Here is a 22301-nt window from a genome sequence, read left to right on the forward strand (position 1 = left end):
CACTATTAATTGAGCTTGTCTATTTTTATTCCTAATTTTCCCTCTCCCTCCCTCTTTCCTTGCTCCATTTTTCCTCCTTTTCCTTTTCCTTTCTTCCTTCCTTCCCTCCCTCCCTTCCTTCCTTCCTTCTTTTCTTCCTTCCTTCTTTTCTTCCTTCCTTCTTTTCTTCCTTCTTTCCTTCCTTCCTTTCTTCCTTCCTTCCTTCCTTCCTTCCTTCCTTCCTTCCTTCTTTCTTCTTCCTTCTTTCCTCTAAATTTTTTTAAGGACTGAGTCTCCCTATCTGACCCAGTTTAGAAATTTAGGGACTACTCATGGACCCAACCCCACTACTGGTAGACATGAAAGCTTTGAACTACTCTACTTCCAACCTGAGTCAGGCTGCCCCTCTTTAGGCAACCTGATGTCAAGGCTGGCCCACTATCCACAATATTATGTTGACTTTCTGCTTTGGTGATAACCATGTTATAAAATGTTTTAAAGTCTAGAAATACAAAATTCTTGTCAGCTGTCCACCCCCTTGCCACCACAGGATCCCCCAGTGGGGCCCTGGAGAGTCTTGGTCATTTGTTTTCTCATGTGTTTTGTTAAGATTTTATCTAGTTTGATGAAGGAACTTTTTGAGAAATGTCTTATCTTCTCTCAGCCTATTTTCTCATCTATAAAATGAGGGAGTTGGGTATGGCCTCCAATGTCCTTTCCAGCTCTGTACTGGCCTATTACCTTTAGGATCACAGATAAAATCCTCTGTTGAGCTTTTAAAACCCTTCCCAATCTGGCCCCTTCTTATCTGTGGGAGAAGTTTGCAATAACCACTCCTTACAAGGAATTTGCCAGAGACCAGTCACAGGGTTGTCCTAGTCACAGTGAGGCCCAGAGTGGAAGTTAGAGATTGGCATTGCTAGTGGTCTTAGCTGACCTCTTTGTTCAGGCTCTCTTCAGCCTGACTTTTCTTCCCCACTGTAGAAATGGAGAAAGCAGATGGGGAATGGGGAAAGCACCCTCCTCGTCAGAAACATGCACCTACCTTAGTCACATCCAAGGTTGTCATTTTCAATAATTTCAAAAAACACACACAGAGGCTTTTGCATTACTGTAGGTATCATTTTTATAAAGTCCAAACAAAGCATTGTCCTACATCATGGCATATTTACAGAAAAATTGGCTTCACACATTTTTTTAAGGTATAAACTCATACATTCAATTCTGGCAAAAAAAAATTACCCCTAAATCCAAACTTGAAACAAACCCCAAACAAAGCAAATTCAGCCCAAACAATCAGACAACTTAACAGCAGAATTCCGAGCTCTGGCCCCTGTCTGATCCTCTTCCCAATAACAATATATAAATAACTTCATCTTTCAACAATGAAAAAAAAAACAAAAGAATCACAAACTTTTGCAAGTGTCAGTGGTTTAGACAAGTCCTCAGGGTGAGGTGGTTTCTGACTAATGGAAGGCTGACTTCAATAAGCCACCCACAGCTTCTTGGGGTCCTCGATTGTCCTTCTGACAACCTCACACTTTGGCCAAAGGACTCACAAATGGCATAAGCCTTCTTGATCCTTCTCCTTCAGGACCTGTTCCAAACCTTGGAGCATTTTAGAACAAAGTTTAGCTACTAAAGTGACTTTTCTCTTGCTTGTGGGCAGAGTGCAAAGTGGCCGAGCCTGCTGGCTAGTGGTGGGAGAAGGCCCATGGGTTTGGTTGAGGGTGGGAGAGCTTACAGAGGAGCCATCTCACCTGGCATTTCATGATGCCAGTTTGCACAGTGTGTGGATTGTAATGCACTAGTTAATAGTTCCCTGTTTACCGGAAAATAACACACTGCAGAAAAGATTGTCCTGGCAAAGGTGAACAGAATGACATAGAACAGAGCAGCGCCCAGACCCTTTATTTAATAATTACAAACCCTCCCAGCTTCCCCCACCCCCAATCTAACATCATCATTCCATGGAGGTCCTTGAAGACTTCCTTGTTATCTGAAGGCATTCTCCGTGCCAGAGAGAAAAGAATTGCCCTTGTACATGGCTAGAAAGGAGAGAATGGGAAGGTGAAAATGAAGTTCTTCTGAAATGTGAGCAGTCTCTCCTGGATATGGGCCCAAGAGGCCTGGCTCCGGGCCCAAGAGGCCTGGCTCCACCCTACCCCCACCCCACAGCACCTCCTTCCACCTCTCTCCACATTTTCTAAAGCCTGATACATTAAAGCCCTGCTGAGACACAGAGTCCTGACATTTTTTTGCCCCTTCTGGCAACAAACAAAATGTTTCTTGCCAATCTACATTAAAATAAACAACCCAACAAGCCATTATAGAAGATGGAAAGCTTAGAATGGTTGAAAGACAAAGCAGTTGAGTCAAAGTCCAGAAATCTGCTGAGATGGGGAAACTGAGTCTGAAAAAAATGTTGGGTTTGCAGAAAAAGACTGATTTTGAAAAATGAAAATCACAGACCTGCAGTTTCAGTAATAATGGCTAAGAAGGGGCCTTGAGCACCACCACCGGGGAGATGCATGCACTAACACAGGGGCATTAAGTACTAATTACAGAGAGAATCCCAATAGAATCACACAGAACATTCAGTGATACAGGAGGGATAGAAAACATCTAGTCATAAATATTGGACTTATTTCTTTGAAGTCTCTTCAGATTGGTCCAACTATTTTCATAAAACTTGGGGATTCAAGAGAAGTGGTGGCCAGCCAGGCATTCCATTAAGCTGAAGAGATCTTGGGGAAAGCAGGATGAGTCCTCTAGAAAAAAGGAAAGGAAGCCTCCCTCTCTCCAAGTGGTTTCTGGGGTCATCCCAGCAGCCAGTGAGAGAAGGGAGGATGAGTGGGGAAAAACCCGTCCAGGTCAGGGAGGTGACTGTGGACTAGAGGCTGGAGTGTACCCTCTTAGGAGGAGACTCCAGACGACTCAGGGTGGGAAGGAATATTTTTTGGCCTTTATACTCATCAAATAGAAAGTGCAGATTTTGGCATGGGGGAATATGGGTCTCGAAAGAACCAATAATTCCCCAACCCACATATGGGAGGAATAGACTGGCAAGATCAAAGGAGAAGTCTGGGAGTCCTTGCAGGCACCTCCCAACTGGCCTCTCATCATTTCCCAGAGCCTTTCTCTCCCTCACATGGCTATTTCCTTTCTCAAATGATTAGAGCATGCAACTGGTACTTGTATTCAACTCTAGTAAATTCTCACCTTATACTATTCTATAGGGCAAATTCATCTGCTTATACTCAGGAAGAATTCTGCTCAGCTCCCCAGGAAGAGTGTGAAAGCCCAGAAAGACAAATGACAAATTGTCCCTGTGTCTCTGTGCATTTGAGTGTTCATAAACTAATGTGACTTAATTTACAGTCTCCCCAAAACTCAGGTGCTTTCCAAATTCGGGTGGCAAAAATTGCCTGCTCTGAGAAACTGAATTTTGGTTAGGTTCACATTGGGTTGTATACCATGGGACTGGAAGGGATGAGGTGGTTGAAGTCATTGGTTACTAAGCTGGAGAGTACTGCCACCGCCACTACAACGACCAAAAATATATCCGAGTGGCATCTCCTGGCATAGAATCATTCAAATATATCAGACAGCTGAGCTGGATAGAAAACAGACACACCAACGGTTGGGTCAAGGGCAGTTTGGGGATGCCTTTGTTTGGCCTATGATAGCAGAGAAGAGATACTAGGTTGCCAAATATAGCCAGGAGACCGGAGGACTGTCTGACTTGCCATATTGGGGCATCTCCCGTGGAGCTGGATGTGCCCTCTAATTTCTTGCTGAGGGTCTGTGAGCCTAGTTGGGATAAAAAAACAATTCCTGATCATTCTCCAAGGCAGAAAATCAGGAAATCAACAAGTTTCCCATCAGTCTCTGCTTCACTAGCTCAGGGCTATTTCCCTCCTCCTTGGCTCACTGTGAATAGAGCCTATGAATGACTCCTGCTGAGCCTCATTCTTCCGTCTCTGAGCTGGAGCCAGGTAAGGCTAGTGTGATCACAGGTGAGGATGATTTCTTTGGGATAACAAAGGGCCACCCTGCCTCTTCCCCACACCCCTGCCTGTCCTATGGGGCCCATCCATCTCTTTGTGGAGAGCAGTGGATGGAACCTTATTGAAGTGAAGATGGAGGGCTGTTGGGGAGAGAGAGGAAGAATGAGCAGGAGATGTCTATCAGGAGTCCTTAAAAATCCTTCCTGGAGTTTACTTCCCTTCCCTACATCCCCCTCTTGCCATTGAATCACACCTTCCAGGCAGGTTTCCTGTAAATGACATTATTTTCATGAGAGCTGAAGTCTTCCTTTCCTAGACATAGGAGCACATACTCCCTAGCACCATGAGGCTTCTCCAGGTAGAAGGGCAGTTTGGGATCTATGGTCCATTTGCCCCCTCCAGATACAGGGCACAAGAATAAGTATGGGATACATTCCTATCAGATGAGCTTCCTCCCTCTCCACTCCCCCACACTTCAGTAACAGGCATGTGAGTGCAAGAGGAGGCTGAGTCCTGATGTCACTGGGTGATACTGGTGAGGACAATGACTAGTGGTCAGCCTCTCGTAAGGGGAAACACTGAAGAGGCCCCAAATGTAAACCTGGTCTAGCCTCAAGTATGAGCAGGGTCATTGACCTCATTGCTAATGGTCATCCTAGATGAGCTTTGGCGCCAGGGTAAGCAAAGGTCCAGTTGCTGTCCAAATTACCTCCCTTTGCCCCACAGTGAGCCAGAGGGCAACCAGCCTCACTGGGCAGGTGATCTGGATAGTGATTTCCCTGTTCTCCCTCTCTGTCAACACCTGTGCTTGGCTCACCTTCCCAGAGCAGGGCCTGTCTCATGCAGCCCCCTCCTGCTTCTCAGGAACACCTTTGTTGAGAAATCATAACACAGGATGGGACATCATTGATACTTTGGGTGAGGAAAAGGGGTGTTCCCAAGGGCGGTGATCAGCCCCCATTGATTTGATTCCAGAGGTTTTGCCAAACAGTCAGGCCCTGGCTAACACATCACTGGTGGCTGACCAAACTTAGGACAACGTCCTTGGATGGTCCCACTAACAATTAGGAGGCCTTTGTTTTTGTCTTGAATCCTGAAAAAGACTTCCTTTGCTTCCACTTATTGACCAGATGGAGTGATTCCAGTAGATCTGGGAGTCTGGAGTTTCCCAGAAAGTCTGGACAGACTCAGTGTCCAGGGAAAAGGGATGCGAGTGGGGTGGGGGGAGGGGGAGTAAAATGTCCAAAGCAAAACCAAAGGTAAGAGATGGATGGAGGAGATGGCCTGAGCAGGCAGAGGGGCAGGCAGGCTCAGCTCTCAGCCTTCTGGGCAGCCGACAGTCTTTGCACAAGTTTGTTCTTCCTTTCTGAGTCTGTTATCCCTGGATCATGGGAATCGGGATATGTTTCTGCAACACAAGGACACACGAGATCTGGTAAATGAAAGCTATTACTGCTATTATTATTGTTAGCACCATTATTTTTATTATTATATGGGTGGGTGGTGGCCAAGGGGAGTCTGAAAAGCTTCTAAAGGAACGGAAGATTTAGCTTTGAGGGTGTGGAGGGCACCAGCTAGAGGACCATTTAGCTTCACCAATCAATCAATCAACAAGCATTTATTAAGTGCCTATGGTGTGCCAGACATGGTGCTAGACACTGGTGACACCAACACAGAAAATTAAGCTATCCCTACTGTCAAGGAACTGACATTCTATTGGCTGGGGGAACATAGACGGAGTGATCTTCCCAGCATGTGGGATCATTTTCTGCTACCAGGCAAAGGATAAATGTAAAGGAGCAAGAGTTCTTAGCCTGGAGTCAGTCATCTGATACACTAAGTGATTCACCAAAAGAGTTCAAGGGGTTCATGAATTTGGATGGGAAAAAACTAACCAAAACAATTTAATATAATGGGTTTCCTTTGGAATTTTAGGTATTTTGCTTTGTACATTTAAGACCACTATTCTGAGAAGGAGTCTGCAGGCTTCACTAGACTTCCAAAGAGGTCCATAACACACAAAAAGGTTAAGAGCTCCCAGTGTAAAGGATCCACCATTACTGAATGGCATTTGGGGAGTTCAGCCATCAAAACTGCCAATTGGGAAGACTCAGTGTTTCCTTACTGCTGGGTGACAGGTGGGCCTTCAGGTGGGACAGTGGTTATGGAAGGGACTTATCTCTGGAGGTTGTGTGGTATATGACCTTGGGCCAGTCCTTAGACTTCCAGGGATATTGGTTCCCTTGCACATGAACAATGAACATGCACAAGGCAATCAGTGTTTAATTGAGTACCATCTATGTGCCAGGCACTGTGTTAACACTTTTTTTTTTACAAATACCATCTCATACACTCCATCTCTCAGATCTGGGCATTTTTCCTGGCTGCCCCCCATGCCTGGGATGCACTTCCTCCTCACTGCCATCTCTTGGCTTCCTAGAAGTCCTATTTCAAATTCCATCCTCTATAGGAAGTCTTTCCCAATGTCTATGAATTCTAGTGCTGCATCTTGTAATTCTTTCCAATTTATCCTGTCTATAGATCATTTGCATCCATTTGTTTCTTGTCTCTTCCATTAGATTGGGAGCTTCTTGAGGGCAGGGACTGTCTTTTGCCTCTATTTGTATCCCCAGGGCTTAGCCCAGTTCCTGGCACTTAATAAATGCTTCTTGACTAAGTGACCCACTCTTCAGAGTGTCTATAAGCCAATTACCATACATTTATGTCTTGCATATACCTGGGTACATACATACATGTTGTTTGCCCTTGCTAGAATGTAAGCTCCTTGAAAGCATGGACTTGTTTCACTCTTGCTCTTAATACAAAGTGCCCAACACCACAACGTAGTAGGGATAGACAACCTTGGAAGACCCAGGCTCAAATCTCACTCTCTCTCACTCTCACTCTCTCTCTCTCTCTCCCTCTCTCTCTCACTCACACACACTCACACACACTCTCTCTCTCTCTCTCTCTCTCTCTCTCTGTCACTCCCTCTCTCTCTCTCTCTCTCTCTCTCTCTCTCTCTCTCTCTCACACACACACACACACACACACACACTCTTTAAGCTCTGAAGTCTGAGCACACTGGGAGGTCTCATCTGGAGATCAATGCTGTTATGGTTCTACCATGTTTCATGGAGAATAGAGACAGGAGGAACTTTTTAGTTAAATATCAAGAAGAGAAAGAGTGTCATAAAAAACAAACCAAAGTATAGGCTGAGAGAGAGTGAGGGATAGTGGACAGAAAGTGGCCCAGGAGTAAGAATCCTGCCTAGGACACTTTCCAGCTCTGTGACCTTGAACAAGTCACTTAACTTGAGCCACATCTGTAAAATGATGGGGTTGGGCTAGAAGAGCTCAAAGCGCCTCTGCAGCTCTAGTTCTAGGATCCTGCCATCTCTCCTTGAGGTCAGAGACTGTCTCACTATCCTTGTGTCCCTAAGGTATGAGATACAGAATATGTTAGTGATAGTGACATTGGACTGTTCCATCCCATGGGAAGACCCAGGCCAGAACACCCTTCCCTGGTGACCATTCCTCTATACCTGTTGCCACCTCTTATTTAAACACATAGTAGGAGCTTAAGAACAGTTTTTCATTCATTCAAAATAGTAATAGTGGGCTTTAATATGATGCTTTAAGGGTTCCAAAGAATGCTTATATACATTATCTCATTATGTACATTGTTTCACTTGTATATTGTTATATACTTTGTCTCATTTGATCCCCTACAAACCACCCTATGAGGTAAATAATCCAGATATTATCATTTGAGGCAGCTAGGTGGCACAGTGGATAGAGAGCACTGGGTCTGGATTCAGGAAGACTTCAGTTCATATCTAGCCTTTGGACTAGCTATGTGACCTTGGACAAATCAATGGCTGTTTGCCTTAGTTTCCACAACTGTAAAATGGGGTTGTTGTAAAGATAACGGTTGCAAAGTGCCTGGCACATAGTGGGTTCTTAACAAGTGCTTCTTTATTATCCCCATTTTACAGATGGCAAAATGGAGACAGGTTAGTTTGCTCAAGGTCATACAGCTAGTAAGTGTGGGAGGTGGAATTCAAACTTGGGTCTCTCCTGAGGCATGCCCACCACCCTGTTTCTTGACTGGTGCTTACCTGTGTTATTATTTTTCTGAACCTGGTCACCATCTACACCTGCAGGATGAAGAAGACTGGAGGGCACCCAGTCACTTTTCTCAGAAACCAATTTCTTTACTAACCTGAAATGCCAAAAAGAAATTCAGGGAATCAGAGAATTAAAAAAAAAATATGCTCGCCCTCTTCTTCCTCCTTATCACCTTTCATGTCTCCATACTCACCATTGTCCATTTTCTCCCTCCTGTACAAACTGCACCAAGTCACCATCCTCCAGGGTGAGAGAGTCTGGGGAGCAGGTTTCATAACTGCCCTCTACTCGGAAAAGGCCGGACACCTGGAAGGAAAGGAACAGCCTACCTCAGAGTGCAGCTACCCCATCCAAAATAGGGCATCTGAGTAGCTCAGAGGTGGGCATGAATGGAAACCCAATCAATAGGCCACTTAATGAGGATAATGAGAAAGGGAAGAGTCTTCATTCTATGGTAAACCACAACTTGAGCTCTGCATATTCCTGTGACTGGAGGCTGTGCCGAAGATTGTTGGTGACCCAGTTAGGAGGAGCTGCCGCCAAATTTGATGTAAGAGCTATTAAAACAAAAATAAAAAAAAATCTCCACGATAACCTCTGTTAGGACAACACCATTGCCAGCTCCCCCTTGGACTTCCAATAGGGGAAGGAGTGGATTTCTTTCCTCTCTCCATCCCCAACAGCATCTCTCGGTGGCTTCACAAGCATGGCAGCAAGGATATGCCTAGGTGAGCTTGAGAATGGACCTCAGCGTCCCTTCCATTGTTTTTCTTGAGCTCAGGTCACTGACCATCAATTGTGAGAAAGGAATGTTTCCAGCCCCGACAGTAACCTCTCAAGTCCGAGAGGTTGGGGTGATGGATGCCCAGCAGGAAATAATTTCCACAAGGACTTCTCAGAGGAGAATATGATCACTTCCAGGAAGAAGTTCATTAATTAATTAATTAAGGATGAATAAAACCTATTGAAATGTCCATTCAGCACTTCGGGGGCGGTGGGGGGTGGGAGGAGGCTGAGGGGAGGCAGCTGTAATAGGGTGATGACTTATTAATTTCATGTTCTAAGTATTTATTAATGCACATTTATGAGTTTTTTTTCTTTGAACATTTCTTTTGGTAGTGGATAGTTACCTTCTCCAAGCCTGAAAACTACTTTGTACACTGAGTACCCTTCAGTATCCTATTCTTTTGGGGGAAGATCCCAGACATGAGCCGCATCTACCAAGTAAGTGGTAGAGATGTTTCCCAGAACTCCAGGGTGGGGTCAGTGAGTTTTAGACTAAGAGGAAAGCTCAGCTCTCTCTTTTGAGGGGCTAAGCTTCCCCTAGGCTGAATCTTGTCTTCCTGAACCCAGAGCTGGGGCTCCTCATTGGGGGGAGTGGCCAGTAATATGGATTCTTTCTCCTATTCATTTAGGATATGGAGGTATAAAGCTCTTCCTCAGGCTTGTGATGATTGACAAGGCATGGAATGATAGAAGAAACATTGAATTTGGAGTCAATTTGGGTTCAAATCCTGGCTTTGCTAATTATTACTCATGTGACCCTGTGCAATCCACTAATCCACTAGTCTGGGTCACAGTTTCCTTGTCTATAAAAAAGAGAGGGGTCAAACTAAATGTGCAGTAGGGTCCCTTCTACCCATAAACCTTTGATCCTGTCACTCTCTGTTGGTTGTTTTTCAATATTGCTGCCCCCTTCCTCCCCCCTCCCAAAAATTATAAAAAAAGGAATGTCTCAGATACATATAAAACATTCTGGTCAAGGCAGGTAAAAGAAAATCATTATTTTATTTTTGGCAGAAGAAAAAGGTAAGGAGCAGGGTTGAAGCTGGGTGAAGGAGCCGGGACTTAGCTGCTGCTTTTGGAGGGGTCTGCTCCCATCTGGCGCAGGTGGGGTTCCACACCGGCAAAGCTGCCCCAACTTTGATCATGTAGGGGTACACTGTCACTGAGTGTTAAAGAGCACCACACAACGAACCTTTGAGAAATCTTGTGAGGCCAAAATCGTGTGTTGCAATAGGGGGAGGAGGATTATTTCTGAAAGGACACTGGACTCGAGAAAAAAGATTTCACTGTCTTGTTTTTTTTTAATAGACCAAATTCTCTTAGGCCATTTGAAACAGAACTCAGATTTTAAAAAAAAAAAGATTTAAGTGGTACATTCAATCTTGTAGGCACTCTCCTCTTACCTATCACAAAATATACCTGTAAAAATAACACATATTCCAACATTCAGCCCTGTGTAAGTGACTAGATTCTGAACATCCTGAGGGAAAGGTCTGTATACTCATGCATCCAGTCTCTCTGTTTGATGTAGTGGAAAGAAAGAAAGAACAAAAATATTACATTATGGATTTGGATTTGGGGGACTCAAGTTCAAATTGTGTTTTTGCCACTAATTATCACTTATTACATGTCCTTGGGTAAGTCACCTTGTCTCTATGGGCATGTTTCCCCATCTGTATAAAGGAGATGGTCCCAGAGCTCCTTTCCAGCTCTGATTCTCTCCAATTTATTCTCCACCATCTAAAAAACGCATATTCCTAAAGTGTTGGTCTGATCACGCCTTTCTCGGGCTCACGAGGCAGCTCCTGTGGCTTCCTCTTGCTCCTGGGATATGATATCGATTGCTCTGCTTCCAAAGCTCTTAGAATTAGCCTTCTGCTTCCCCACACAGGTTTACTATACTTTTATATTATACTATATGTTATATATTTATATTATACTATATATTATATATTATTTACTATACTTCATGCCTGGAATGCACTCACTCCCTCCTCATCGCTACCTCATGGAATCCCTGGTTCTCTTCCAGGCTCAGTTCAGGTGCTGCCTCCAACAGAAAGTCCAACTGGATCTTCTAGATGCTGGTGCTCTCCTTCCAGAAATTACTTTGTATTTCCTATTTTCCCCCCTTCACTACCAGGAGATTGCCCATAAAGTTCATAGGGCAGGCACCTCTTTGTATTTCCAGCCTAACCCAGTGCCTATCACAGAGTAGATGTTTAATGAATGCTGGCTGAATCAATGGATGAATGAATATCTAAACTTTGTACTTGTCCTAGTGTCTAGTCAGTCCGGAAGCATTTACTGAATACTTACTACTTGTGGTGCACTGTGCTAAGTGCCGGGAATACAAAGAAAGACAAAGACACCAACCCCACCCTTAATGATGAGTTCATCTTCAAAAGGGTGAGAGAATATGTAAATGATAAAGTATAAGTAGATGTATAGAGTAGTGGGAAGCTGAGGTGGGGGGTTGGGGAAGGCAGGTCAGGGGAGACCAGGAAAAGTTTTCTGTCAAAGGTAGAACTTTTGAATGAAGCCAGGGCAACTAAAAGGTAGAGGGGAGGAAAAGAGCTTTCTAGGCATGGGGGATAGGGCAAAGGCTTGGAGGCAAGAGATGAAGTGTCTTGTGTGAAGAGCAACTGAGCCGATGTAACTGGATCATAGAGAATGTAGAGGGAGGCCAAGGGTAAGGAAGGGCCCTTCCCTCCCAAGCTTATGATCCCAGCACCCTGTGTTTGTCCTTCAAGATGCTGTCTACACAGCTGGAAAGGTAGGAGGGGGCTAGGTGGTAAATGACTTAGGAGCTAAAGAGAGGATCTGATGTTTGATTCTGGGGGCAATAGGGAGCCAGTGGAGTTTATGGAGTAGGGAGGTAACATAGTTAAACCTGTGCTTTAGGGAAATCACTTGTGTAGCTGAATGGAGGATGGACAGGAATGGGGAGAAACAGGAGGCAGAGGACCAATCAGGAGGCCATTGCTAGAGTATATGTCTGTGCAGGGTGGCAGTGGAAGGGGACAGATAACAGAAAGGGGACATTCTGCAGAATAGAACAGAATTCCACCCAATCATCCTGTTTAACATCTCCCTTCCAGACTTTCTATCCTCTGGGTGTTTGGGAGGCTGATGGCATTACTTCTCCATCCTATAACTGGGGTAGATGACCCAGAGTGGAAGGGCCACTTGCCAGAGGACACAGTTATCCCCACAGAGGAGCCAGGCTCAGATGTCCTAAGCCCTGAATAAAGTGCTCCTTTCCTGTGTTGCTTCACACTTATGGCATCCTGGAAGCTAGGAAGAAGTTTGGTAGGGGGAATGATGATAGCACCCACCATTGTGCTATTGTGATAGGAAGCAAGTGGTGTGGGGCCACTCTAGCATTACTACCTGTGCGGCCTTGGGCAAGCCAATCTCCTTCTCTGGGTCTCAGTTTCCTAATGGGTGAAATGAGGGACAGAGATTCCTCTAGCTCTAAGAGTCTATGACCCTGTGAACCTGAACTTACGTATGACTCAAAAAGGATGTGTTTGAGGGACTGAGCTAGGATGGCATTCATTCATCAGGCTGGTCAAAGTCTTGGGAGGCCAATTCCACCAGGCAGGGCAGTTTCTAATGGTGGCTGGGCCCTGCTTTCTTGGCCCCTCAAAAAGTTGGGGTCTGCACTGGCCCACAATCCACTAGGAAGACATCAGTCCTCTAGAGCTGTCTGAGCCTGATCATACCTTCATCACTACCAATGAAGCACCAAGACTCACAATAGGGACCAACATTCCTAGAGCCCTTGAAGGTTTACAAAGCTCTTAAGAGCTGTTATCTCACCAGAGCCTCACAATAGGGCTGGGAGGTTGACTCCATTGATATCCTTGCAGCCTTACCCTGCCCTCCTTTTTTTTTTTTTTGATGAACTGACTTGCCCAGGGTCACACAGCTAGTAGGTATCAGAGGTAGGATTTGAACCCAGATCTTCCTGACTCCAAGGCCAGTACCATAGTCATTGCAAAGAGATCATAGTCTTCCACCTGGTTTTGTCTGATTCCTGAGACGGGATGGACAAACGGGGCCTGTCAAATGCTTGGTTAAGTGCCTGTGAGTTAGCACAAGTGGGCAGTCACAGGTATACAGAGAGGAGACAAGAGAAAGGAGAGGGAAGGAAGGAGAGAAGGGAAGAAGGAAGAAAGGAAGGAAGGAAGGCAGCAAGGACAGAAGGAAGGAAGGAAGGAAAAAAGGGAGAGAGGGAGGAAGGGAGGAAGGAAGGGAGGGAGGGAAAGAGGGAAGGAGGTATGAAGCAAGGAAATAAAGAAGGTAGTGTAGAAGGAAGGAACAGAGGGAGGAAGGAGGAAGGAAGGGAAGGAAAGAAGAAGGGAAGGAAGACAGATAATGAAGAATATAAGAGGAAAAAAAGAAAGCAAGCAAAATATTACATTATGGGTGCTGGTGTCTTCTTCCAAGTCTGAAGAGTTGGAGAGTTCATCTGTACTGGAGGGGATGACTTCAAAATCCTCAAAGGTATCCATTGAGGGAAGTTGCCTGCTGGGCCAGCCTTGGCAAAAGAAAACAAAGTGAAGAATTAAGTCAGAGTGCTTTCAATGGGGTCAACTAGCAGAACTCAAAGGCCAATGGCAGGATGGCTGCAGCAGGCTGGACAGCATTTAGTTCCGTTCCCCAGGAGCCAATTTCTGTCATAATCTGAAATATTGAAAAGAAGCTGGACCAAATTGTAACTAGCCCAGGCATGCCCTCTCTCTCTTTCTCTGTCTCTCTCTCTCTCTCTCCCTCTCTCTCAGTTTCTGTCTCTGTCTCTCTGTTTCTACATTTGTCTCTCTGCCTCTGACTGTCTCTGTGCCTCTATCTCTGTGTCTCAGCCTGTCCATTCTGTTCTCCTCTCTCTGTCTCTGTCTCTCTCTCTCCGCCTCAGTCTCTGTCTCTCTGTCTCTCTCTGTCTCTGTCTCTCTCTGTCTCTCTCTCCTCCCAGAACTGAGGGGTAGAACAGATCCCTACAGTATGGACTGTGGTAGCCAGAGAAGACTTTGTCCAGGGAATGGGGTTTGAGTTGGGTTTTAAAAGATGATGAGAGTTCAGATGAGCAGATGAGGAGAAAGGAGGAACACAGCATTTCTCTTCTCTCTCTGAATCTCCACCTGGCAGGAGGCATTCTCCTCTGCAGCCTCTGACGCTGCTGATCACTTGTCCTTGACACTCTCTTCTCTCCAGGCTTTCAGAACATGGATCTCTCCTGGTTGTCTTCCCACCCTATCTGACTATTCCTTCTCTCTTTGCTTTGCCTTATCTCTTCCAAGCCGCACGCTCTAGGGGTGTCTGTCCCGGGCCCTCTTCTCTTCTCTTCTCCTTCTGCATTACTACAGTCAGTAATCCCGCCAGCTCCCCTGGATTTAATTACAGCCTCTATGCTGACAACTCTAAAATCTACCTGTCCTGTCCCAAACTCTCTTTTGTGGTTGTTGAGTCCTGTCCAACTCTTTGTGACCCTATTTGGGGTTTTCTTGGCAAAGATACTGGAATGGCTTGCCATTTCCTTCTCTAGCTCATTTTGCAGATGAGGAAACTGAGGCAAACAGGGTGAAGTGACTTGCCCAGGGTCCCACAGCTAGTAAGTGTCTGAGGCTGGATTTGAACTCAGGAAGATGAGTCTATCCAGTGCTCTATGCACTGTAGCTGCCCCAGGCCTGGCACATAGTAAACACTTAATAATTGCTTGTTGAATGATTCATACTTAACCCTTAATAATGCTAGGCACTGTAGTTGGTGCTAGAAATAGAAAATTAAGACTGTTTTTGCCCTCAAGTAGATTACACTCTACTGTATATAACATGTTCACAGATAAGTAAAAATAGAATACATAAAAATGAAATGACATTAAAAATGAATAGCAGGCTTGATTTGGGCAGGGATTGGTGGGGTATGTACAATAACTACTGGGGAAATCAGGAAACGCCTCTTGAAAGAGAAAGCAGTAGAGCTGAGCCTTGAAGGGTGCTCTGGGTTCCAAGAGGCGCAGGTGTGGAAAGAGAACATTCCAAGAATAGGGGAGATGGACTATTGTGTGGTCCAATCTGGCTAGGGTGTGGAGTGTGGGAAGAGGAGAAATCAGCCTGGATAGATAGGCTAGAGGCAGATTGTGAAGGGCTTTAAATGTCAAACCAAGGCATTTGTATTTGATCCTGGATGCAATAGGGAGCCATTGAAACTTCCTGAGTGGGGGAGTGACATGGAGACAATATCATTTTAGTGGCTGTGTGGACGAAGGGTTGGAGAAAGGAAAGTCAGGGAGACCATTGAGATGGTTAGGGCAACAGACAGGGAAGAGTTGATGCAGGCCTGCACTGTCCCCCAGATCCCTTCAATGCTCAGTCCAAGAACCATTTCCTTCCAGAAGCTTTGTTTCTTCCCTCCATCCTGGAATTGCTTCTTTTGTGTAGATTCTGTATGTACTCACCTTACCATGCTGTATGTACTCACCTGTGAGAAGAATATCAGCCCCTTGGGGGCAAGGACCATCACTGTTTTATATTTTTATTCTCATTCCTAGCACAGTGTCAGATGCTAGTAGTGCTAAAAGGCAGTGTTTAATAAATGCTTATTGATTGATTGACTGAGAAAAAGATGGATGCTGAGGTGTCAAGAAGGTAGAATAAATAAGACGTGACAGCTGATTGAATATGGGGGTGAGAATGAAGAGCCACCTGAGTGATGGGAAGCATAATGGTGCCCTTGATGGGCCCAGAGAAGTGAAGAGGAGGAAAGACAATGAGTTCAGTTTTGTTCACATTGAGTTTGAGAAGCCTCTGGGGCTGTCAGGTGACAAACATAGAGCATGCAAGTGGTAATATGAGGATAGATCCATGGGAGAGGGATGAGTGCTGGGAATGGGGATCTGGGTTGGTGATTGGGTCCATCATGAGCTCGCTGAGAGAAAGGATAAAGAGCCGAAGAGGCGAGAGGACCTCCTACCTGTCTGGGAGGCAGATCTGGGTACCGTTCTGGTGCTGGGTCTGCCACTGCATTTAGTCTGGGCCAGGATGGAATTCTCAAAAGCATCTGAGACAGGAAGCAGACTTTGTTTGTAATGGAAATCCTTCAGGAAAAAAAAGAAAAAAGAAAGAAAAGAAAAAGAAACAAGCCCCAGAAAACCAGATACAAATTCACAAGCCCCTGTGAAATAATCAACTTTGACACATCAACTTTTAAAATTGAGTTTGCTTCCTTGAAAGGTGGGAGAACTTCCAACTTTCAGACACATGCTCAAAAAACAAAAAACAAAACAAAAACACAAAGACTTCCGAGCTCTGGGGCATTCACAGGTAGAACAAACACAGCAACGGGTAGAGAAACGACGGAAGGTGGTGGGTGGTAAACACTGACCTCAAAACACAACCATGAGGAATGAAGCAGGGTTCTCTCTCTAACTTTCTCCTTGACCTATTTTCACTCTAGACAAAGCTATCTACACTTTACAAGGTTCAGGTGATTTGAATTGAGACACTAATAATCTAGGGTGTTGGAGGTTACCAAAGACGATGAGTGAAACGGAAGTGAGCCCACCAGTGAACTAAAATTAGAACAATTAGGAAAAACTAGGTCTGGGGTGGGGAGAGAAATCACAGCAGAGAGGGTTACTCTGCTTTCCTTTTGGCCCTTCCCCTCTCTGTCAGCTAGATGGCCCAATGGGACCATTTAAAATCAACAGATCAGCCCAAATGTTTGTATCTTTGTCTGCTTTGCGCATCAGCTTCAATAGGGGACGCTAGGCTTAGACCATCAGATTTTGAGTTCCCCGGGAACAGGGTCTTTTGTTTTGGCTTTTTACTTTTCTTTGTCTCCCCAGCATTTAGCACAGTGCCTGACGTATAGAATGTGCTTACATGCTAGTTGACTCACTCAGTCTCAGTATGCAGCTATACTTTGGAGACGAGTACCAAACAGGAGGGGGAAGAATGGTGAGTTGCCAAGCTCCTTGCCTTGGCTTGAAAGAACCCCACAAACTTCGATAAACAAGCAGATGCCCCAGTGGGCACTCTCCCTCACCCACATGGTGAAATGGATCTCTGTGACTCTGGTGGGAGGTATGGGGGTTTGGTCGAGGCCAGGATGACTCTTTATACATGGGTACATGGGGATTTAAGGAGGGTGGTGGGCACCAAAAGCTTCTTGAACACAGCTCCCAAGTTGCAATGTTTCGGGGGAATTAGAACCATCCATTGGCCTCTGCCTTCTACTAACCTTGCCTGCTCCCCCACCCCCAGCCAACTCCCTATAAAAGAATGAGATGGCATTGATCTACAGTCTTATCTGAAGTGAGAACAACTGCCAGGTCATGAGAATGCCAGGTTGGTAGACTCTGAGGTTGATCACTTTGATTGGGAAGTTTCCTTCCGCACACAAGTGAATGAAGGAAAAATATCAAGAAATCCAGCATGAAACCTGTGGCTCTTTCCTTTTCCTTCCCCACCACCTGCACAGAATAGGCATGATCATTTGGGAACAGCCAGCACTGGAGGCACCCAGATATCCATCATCCAGCCCGGAGCTTCCCATGACAAGGAGAGAAGGGACATAGGGACATGCACATTCTCCAGCCAGTCCCCAGGGCACAGGCCAGGCTGGGGAGGCTTCATGCAGTATATCATGCATGTACCTTCAAACCCGAGAGGTGTTGGGTCACTCTTTATTTCATGTCTCTTGACTTTAACCGCAGGACCGAGAGGACCTGGATGAAGTTTAAGGATGCAAAAGAATTTCAGTAAAAGACGGTGCCTATGTATGTTACCCTGGCTTCCTTTCACAGTAGCAGCTGTTCAGACAGAGGGGAGAGGCATCCCAAGCTTCTGGATCCCCATGGCATCCCTGGGATGGAGGCAGTGGCCAAGCATTCTGTCACCCACGAGCCGGGATTATAGACCACATCTCCTGACTTGGTGGTTCTCCTTCTCAGCTTCCTGGGCTACAGCATCATCCACCTCCTGTTCCCTGGTCATGGGGCCTTTGCCTATTCTTACTCACTTTAACTCCCCTATACAATTTAGTCAAACTGACCTATTGGCTTCTCCCTGAACCTGGCATCTCATGCCCACCCCTACACTGTGAGAAGGCCCTTCCCTCCTGCTCAGAAAGCACCCCCTCCTCCCCTCCACCAGCAGGTCATTGAAGCATGACAACTTCATTGAGCCCCAGGAAGGGCATCTTACTGGAGCAGAAACCTCTGCAGAGGGCCTCATTTGGAACCTGATCCACCTTCAATCATGTTTGTCTGGGCTTTTTTCTGTCTCCCATGCCAGAAACTCCTTCCTTCCTGGCTTTCTCGGCTTCCTTTGAGTCTTAGCCAAAGTACCATCCTCAGCAAGAAGCCTAATAATTCTTAATGTCTTTCTTCCGAGATTATCTCTAATTTATCTGGAATATTTCTTATTTTGTACATTATTATTGGCACGTTGTCTCCCCAATTCGACTAAGCTCCTCGAGGCCAGGGACTGTCTCTGTATCCCCAGAGCTTAGCACATGTTGTTGTTCAGCCATTTCGGTTGTGTCTGACTCTTCATGACCCGATTTGGGGTTTTCTTGGCAGATACTGGAGTGGCTTTGCATTTCCCTCTCCAGCTCATTTTACATTTACGAACAAAGTTAAGAGTTTGTTCAGGGTCACACAGCTATTAAGTGTCTGAGGCTGAATTTGAACTCAGGTCCTCCTGACTCCAGGCCCCATGCTCTATCACACTGTGCCACCTAGCTGCCCTACCTGATACACAGTAGGTGCTTAATAAATGCTCATTGACTTGACTTATCCCTCTGAGGGGTCTGGTACCTGTACAAAGCTGGCAAGAGGCCTCAGGAAGAGGGAGGGAGTAAATCAGGGAGGCTAATAAATTAAATGCTTTTAAGTCAAGGACAGCTTTTGATTTCATTCCCACGTCAAAGCCTCTCTGCATTCAGCCCCCAGGAAGAGACGGAGACATTTGCAAGTTTAATTGACTCCCTGGAAACAAAGGGAAGTGGGAGGAGACATCACTAGACCCATTTTACAGATTGGAGAGGCTGCAGCTTAGATATCCTCATTGCCACCTCAGTGCCTCAGGATCTTGGGGGGCGGGGCAGGACATCTTTGCTCCAGGATTGGACGGAACCACAGAAGCCATCAATCTAGTCCAACCCCTTGATTTTGCAGAGGAAGAAGCTGAGGTGGTGAAGGGGCTTGTTCAGAGTCACCTGTGGGGGACTTTAGATCCAGGCCTGGAAGGAACCTCTGAGGCTGTCAGATTGAGTCCAACCTTCATCATTTTATAGATGAGGAAGCTGGGACCCAGGGAGGGAAGTGACTTGACCAAGGTCACATGGGCTTCAAGGGGTGTTAGAACCAGATCCTTTGACTCACATTCTCTCTGAATTCACTGAGACCCTTTATTCCAAGTCAGCCAACACCTGAATGCCGGGCTCTGGGCACACCAGGACACACAGATCGCTCTGTGCCCTCCCTCAGGGTTCTTACACTTCCCAAGAGGTGAAAAGGAATCAGAGAGATGGTTTTTTTTTTTTTTCAGTACAAGGTCATTTGAGGTCGGTCAGTCAGTCAGCCAGAATTTAGCAAGAGCGGACTCTGTGCCAGGCATAGGCTGAGGGGCTCTCAAAGGAGGTGGGACTGAGCTTTGCCTTGGAAAAGGAGAGGAGGGAGTGGCTTCCAAACTTGGAGGTCTGGAGGGGCCTGGTAGGCCAGACCCAGTCTGAGAAGGGCTTAAAACACCAAAAGAAACAATTTTTGGTTGGTTTTTTCCCCCAGAGGCAACAGGGAGGCTTTAAGGATCCTGAGCTGGAGACTATCACAGTCCAAACGTGTTCTTCAGGAAGATGATTTAGGGACTGTCACCAATGCTTTGGAGGATAGCTCAGATCTGCGGCATTCAGGAACAGGTCAGGACCCCATGGCAAGAGAGGAGTGAGGACAGGAAGTTAAGGGGTCTTCTAGCACTGAAATGCCACTAATGCCAAGTCCTGGGACATGGCATGGGAGCGGGGGTGGGGGGCAGGCTTGGCAGCCGGGCAATAAACCTATTGTTGGCCAGAGTTGCAGGTGAGCTTCCTATTAATGGTGAAAACCTCCATTTAGTGCAGGGGTGAGGAACCTGCGGTCTCACCCTCTAGGTCCTTGGGTACAGCCTCATGACTAAATCCAAGTTTTACAGAACAAACACTTTTATTAAGGGGATTTGTTCTGTGAAGTTTGGCTTCAGGGCCACATGTGGCCTTGATGCTGCAGCTTCCCCACCCCAATTGTGGAATCAGCCCAGGTCCTCTGAAGGGTTTCCAAGAAATCTAGCAGTCCCTCATTCACCCCTTTCTTGGCAGGGTGGTTGGGCCTCTCAGAGGCTGCCACTGAATTTCTATCCACAAGGCTCTATACCAATTACCCTTCCCCTCCCCATCCCCCCCTTTTCAGGTCCCCTTTGGAATGTAAGCTCCCAAAGGGCAGGGAATGTCTTATTTGCTGTATCCCTAAAGCTTAGCACAGTGCCTGGCGCATCAGTATTCAACCAATGCTCTTTCTCTCATCTCTCTCTCTTAGCATAATGTCCAACACAGAGTAATGCTCAATAAATATTCTATCTGTCTAGCTCTATCATCCATCTAGATAGCTATCATCTATGTACACATCAGTCTGGGTTTATTTACATATCTGTCAACCTTCTATCATCAAACAAGCAATTTTCAGTCATCTGTCTATCTTCTTTCATTTATCACCTATCTAGCTATTGTTTATCTCTTTCTCTCTATTCATCTGTCAATTATCTATCCATCCATCCATCCATCCATGCATCTATCCATCTATCTCTATCCATTCACCTATATATGCAACTATCTCTCCATCCATCCATCCATCCGCATCTCTCACACCATCTTAGCAGCCCTGCCATGGAGACACTGTGCTGGGGAATGCTGGTGGTAGGATGGGGAGAGGAGAGGGCATGCAGTACCTTTGGTGAGGCCAGTGGGGGTGGGAGCTGTGGTGCCAAGGGAGGAGGCCAGGGAGAAGCGCCTGGTGACATCCTTCTCTTTAGCTTCAGGATCTGGTAGGAGAAGAAGAGGGACAGGGTCAGTCTCCAGGAAGCAGTGTCTGGGGGCAGTGGGGGTGCTCAGGGGAGAAGTTGAGGTTGGGCTTTGGGGTCTTCCCCAAGCCAATCATCGGTCTGGTGAGGACGGTCCAGGAAATGAGCCACTCATGCTGGTGATGGTAACATAACAACGTCCAATCCACGTTTCTCTAGCACTCCGCACACTTTATCTCCTCAGATGCTCATGACATCTCTTGTGACTTAAGTGATGCAGGTATTATTTCTCCCGTTTTACAGATGGGGAAACCAAGGCACAGAGAGATGAAGTGGCCCACCCAGAGTACCCTAGCTAGTCAATGTCCGAGACTGGATTTGAAGCCAGATCTTGATTCCAAGGTCAGCCAATCTTCTTAAGTCCCTCTCTTTAAGATGAAGCCCGGGTGCCATTTTGTGCAAGAAGCCTTTACTTGAGTTTAAGTACTTTGTATATAACTGTATTCATCAAACATACATAGTTTCACATGTTCTTGTTGGCTTCTCCGTTGAGATGGGAACTCCTTTGCAGTGAGTGGGCCTTACTCCATTCTTTGTCCCTATGTCCCCAGGGCCTAGCACAGAGCCTCAGGGCACAAAGGGGGCACTTACTGAATAGATGGTGTGATTTCTGGGCTGTCCACTCTTCTCAGATAATCTGCTCAGCCTAGTGACGGTCAGTAGCAGAGAGGTAGTGAGGCAGAATGGAATGTTCCAACTACAAGGGACCTCAGAGGTAGATGCGAAACTGTGGGAGTTTCCAACTCAAGGGGCATGTGGATTTCAAGCCTATTACAACATTTTTTGGTGGAGGGGACCAGATCTGTGATTTCATTGTTGGTATGGGGAATTCCTGATGTGGAAATTCCCTTCACCAATACGGTTAATTGACTTTCTGCAATTTATAGTCTGGGAGAGGTGACTGGAGCATGGAGAGGTTAGCTCAGGGTCACATGCAACAGGTGTCAACAACAAGTCGTGGCTCCTGGAAGGGGTAGGGGTTCATGGAATTAGCTCAGCTCCCCTTGACTGTCTAGAGGGCTGCTCCTTCCACCTTCTTCCTTCTCCTCCCCATCCCCTTCGCCCTGATGTCTGAATGTTTGCTTCTCTTTGGGAGGCTTGCTCAATGCCTCCTCTGACAGCGTAGCCCAGGACTCTGTGGTGCATGTACCTACAAATCCAGTGTTTAAGATTTGTCCTGAAAACACTCCAACCCCAGAGAAGCAAGATGACCTTGACAGAGGCTGTGGCTTCCCAGGCACACGGTAGGCCCTTTGTAAAGGTGATGTGTGTGTGGGGG

The 22301-nt window shown here is 46.1% G+C and overlaps 1 protein-coding gene across 1 annotated transcript in view; it reads right to left on the minus strand.

Moving 5' to 3' along the window:
- Positions 1 to 1087: 1087 nt before the first annotated feature.
- Positions 1088 to 22301, minus strand: part of MCF2L2 (MCF.2 cell line derived transforming sequence-like 2) — a 280804-nt gene continuing 259590 nt past the window's right edge. The window contains exons 27-33 of the mRNA XM_036755690.1: positions 20891 to 20983; positions 17566 to 17637; positions 15882 to 15968; positions 13334 to 13452; positions 8314 to 8426; positions 8111 to 8214; positions 1088 to 5397 (exon numbers count right to left, since the gene is read on the minus strand). Coding sequence (XP_036611585.1) covers positions 5300 to 5397; positions 8111 to 8214; positions 8314 to 8426; positions 13334 to 13452; positions 15882 to 15968; positions 17566 to 17637; positions 20891 to 20983 — 686 coding nt within the window. The 3' untranslated portion in view covers positions 1088 to 5299. The remainder of the gene's footprint in view (positions 5398 to 8110; positions 8215 to 8313; positions 8427 to 13333; positions 13453 to 15881; positions 15969 to 17565; positions 17638 to 20890; positions 20984 to 22301) is intronic.

The sequence above is a fragment of the Trichosurus vulpecula genome, chromosome 4 (assembly GCF_011100635.1).
Source record: "Trichosurus vulpecula isolate mTriVul1 chromosome 4, mTriVul1.pri, whole genome shotgun sequence".
Lineage (NCBI taxonomy): Eukaryota > Metazoa > Chordata > Mammalia > Diprotodontia > Phalangeridae > Trichosurus > Trichosurus vulpecula.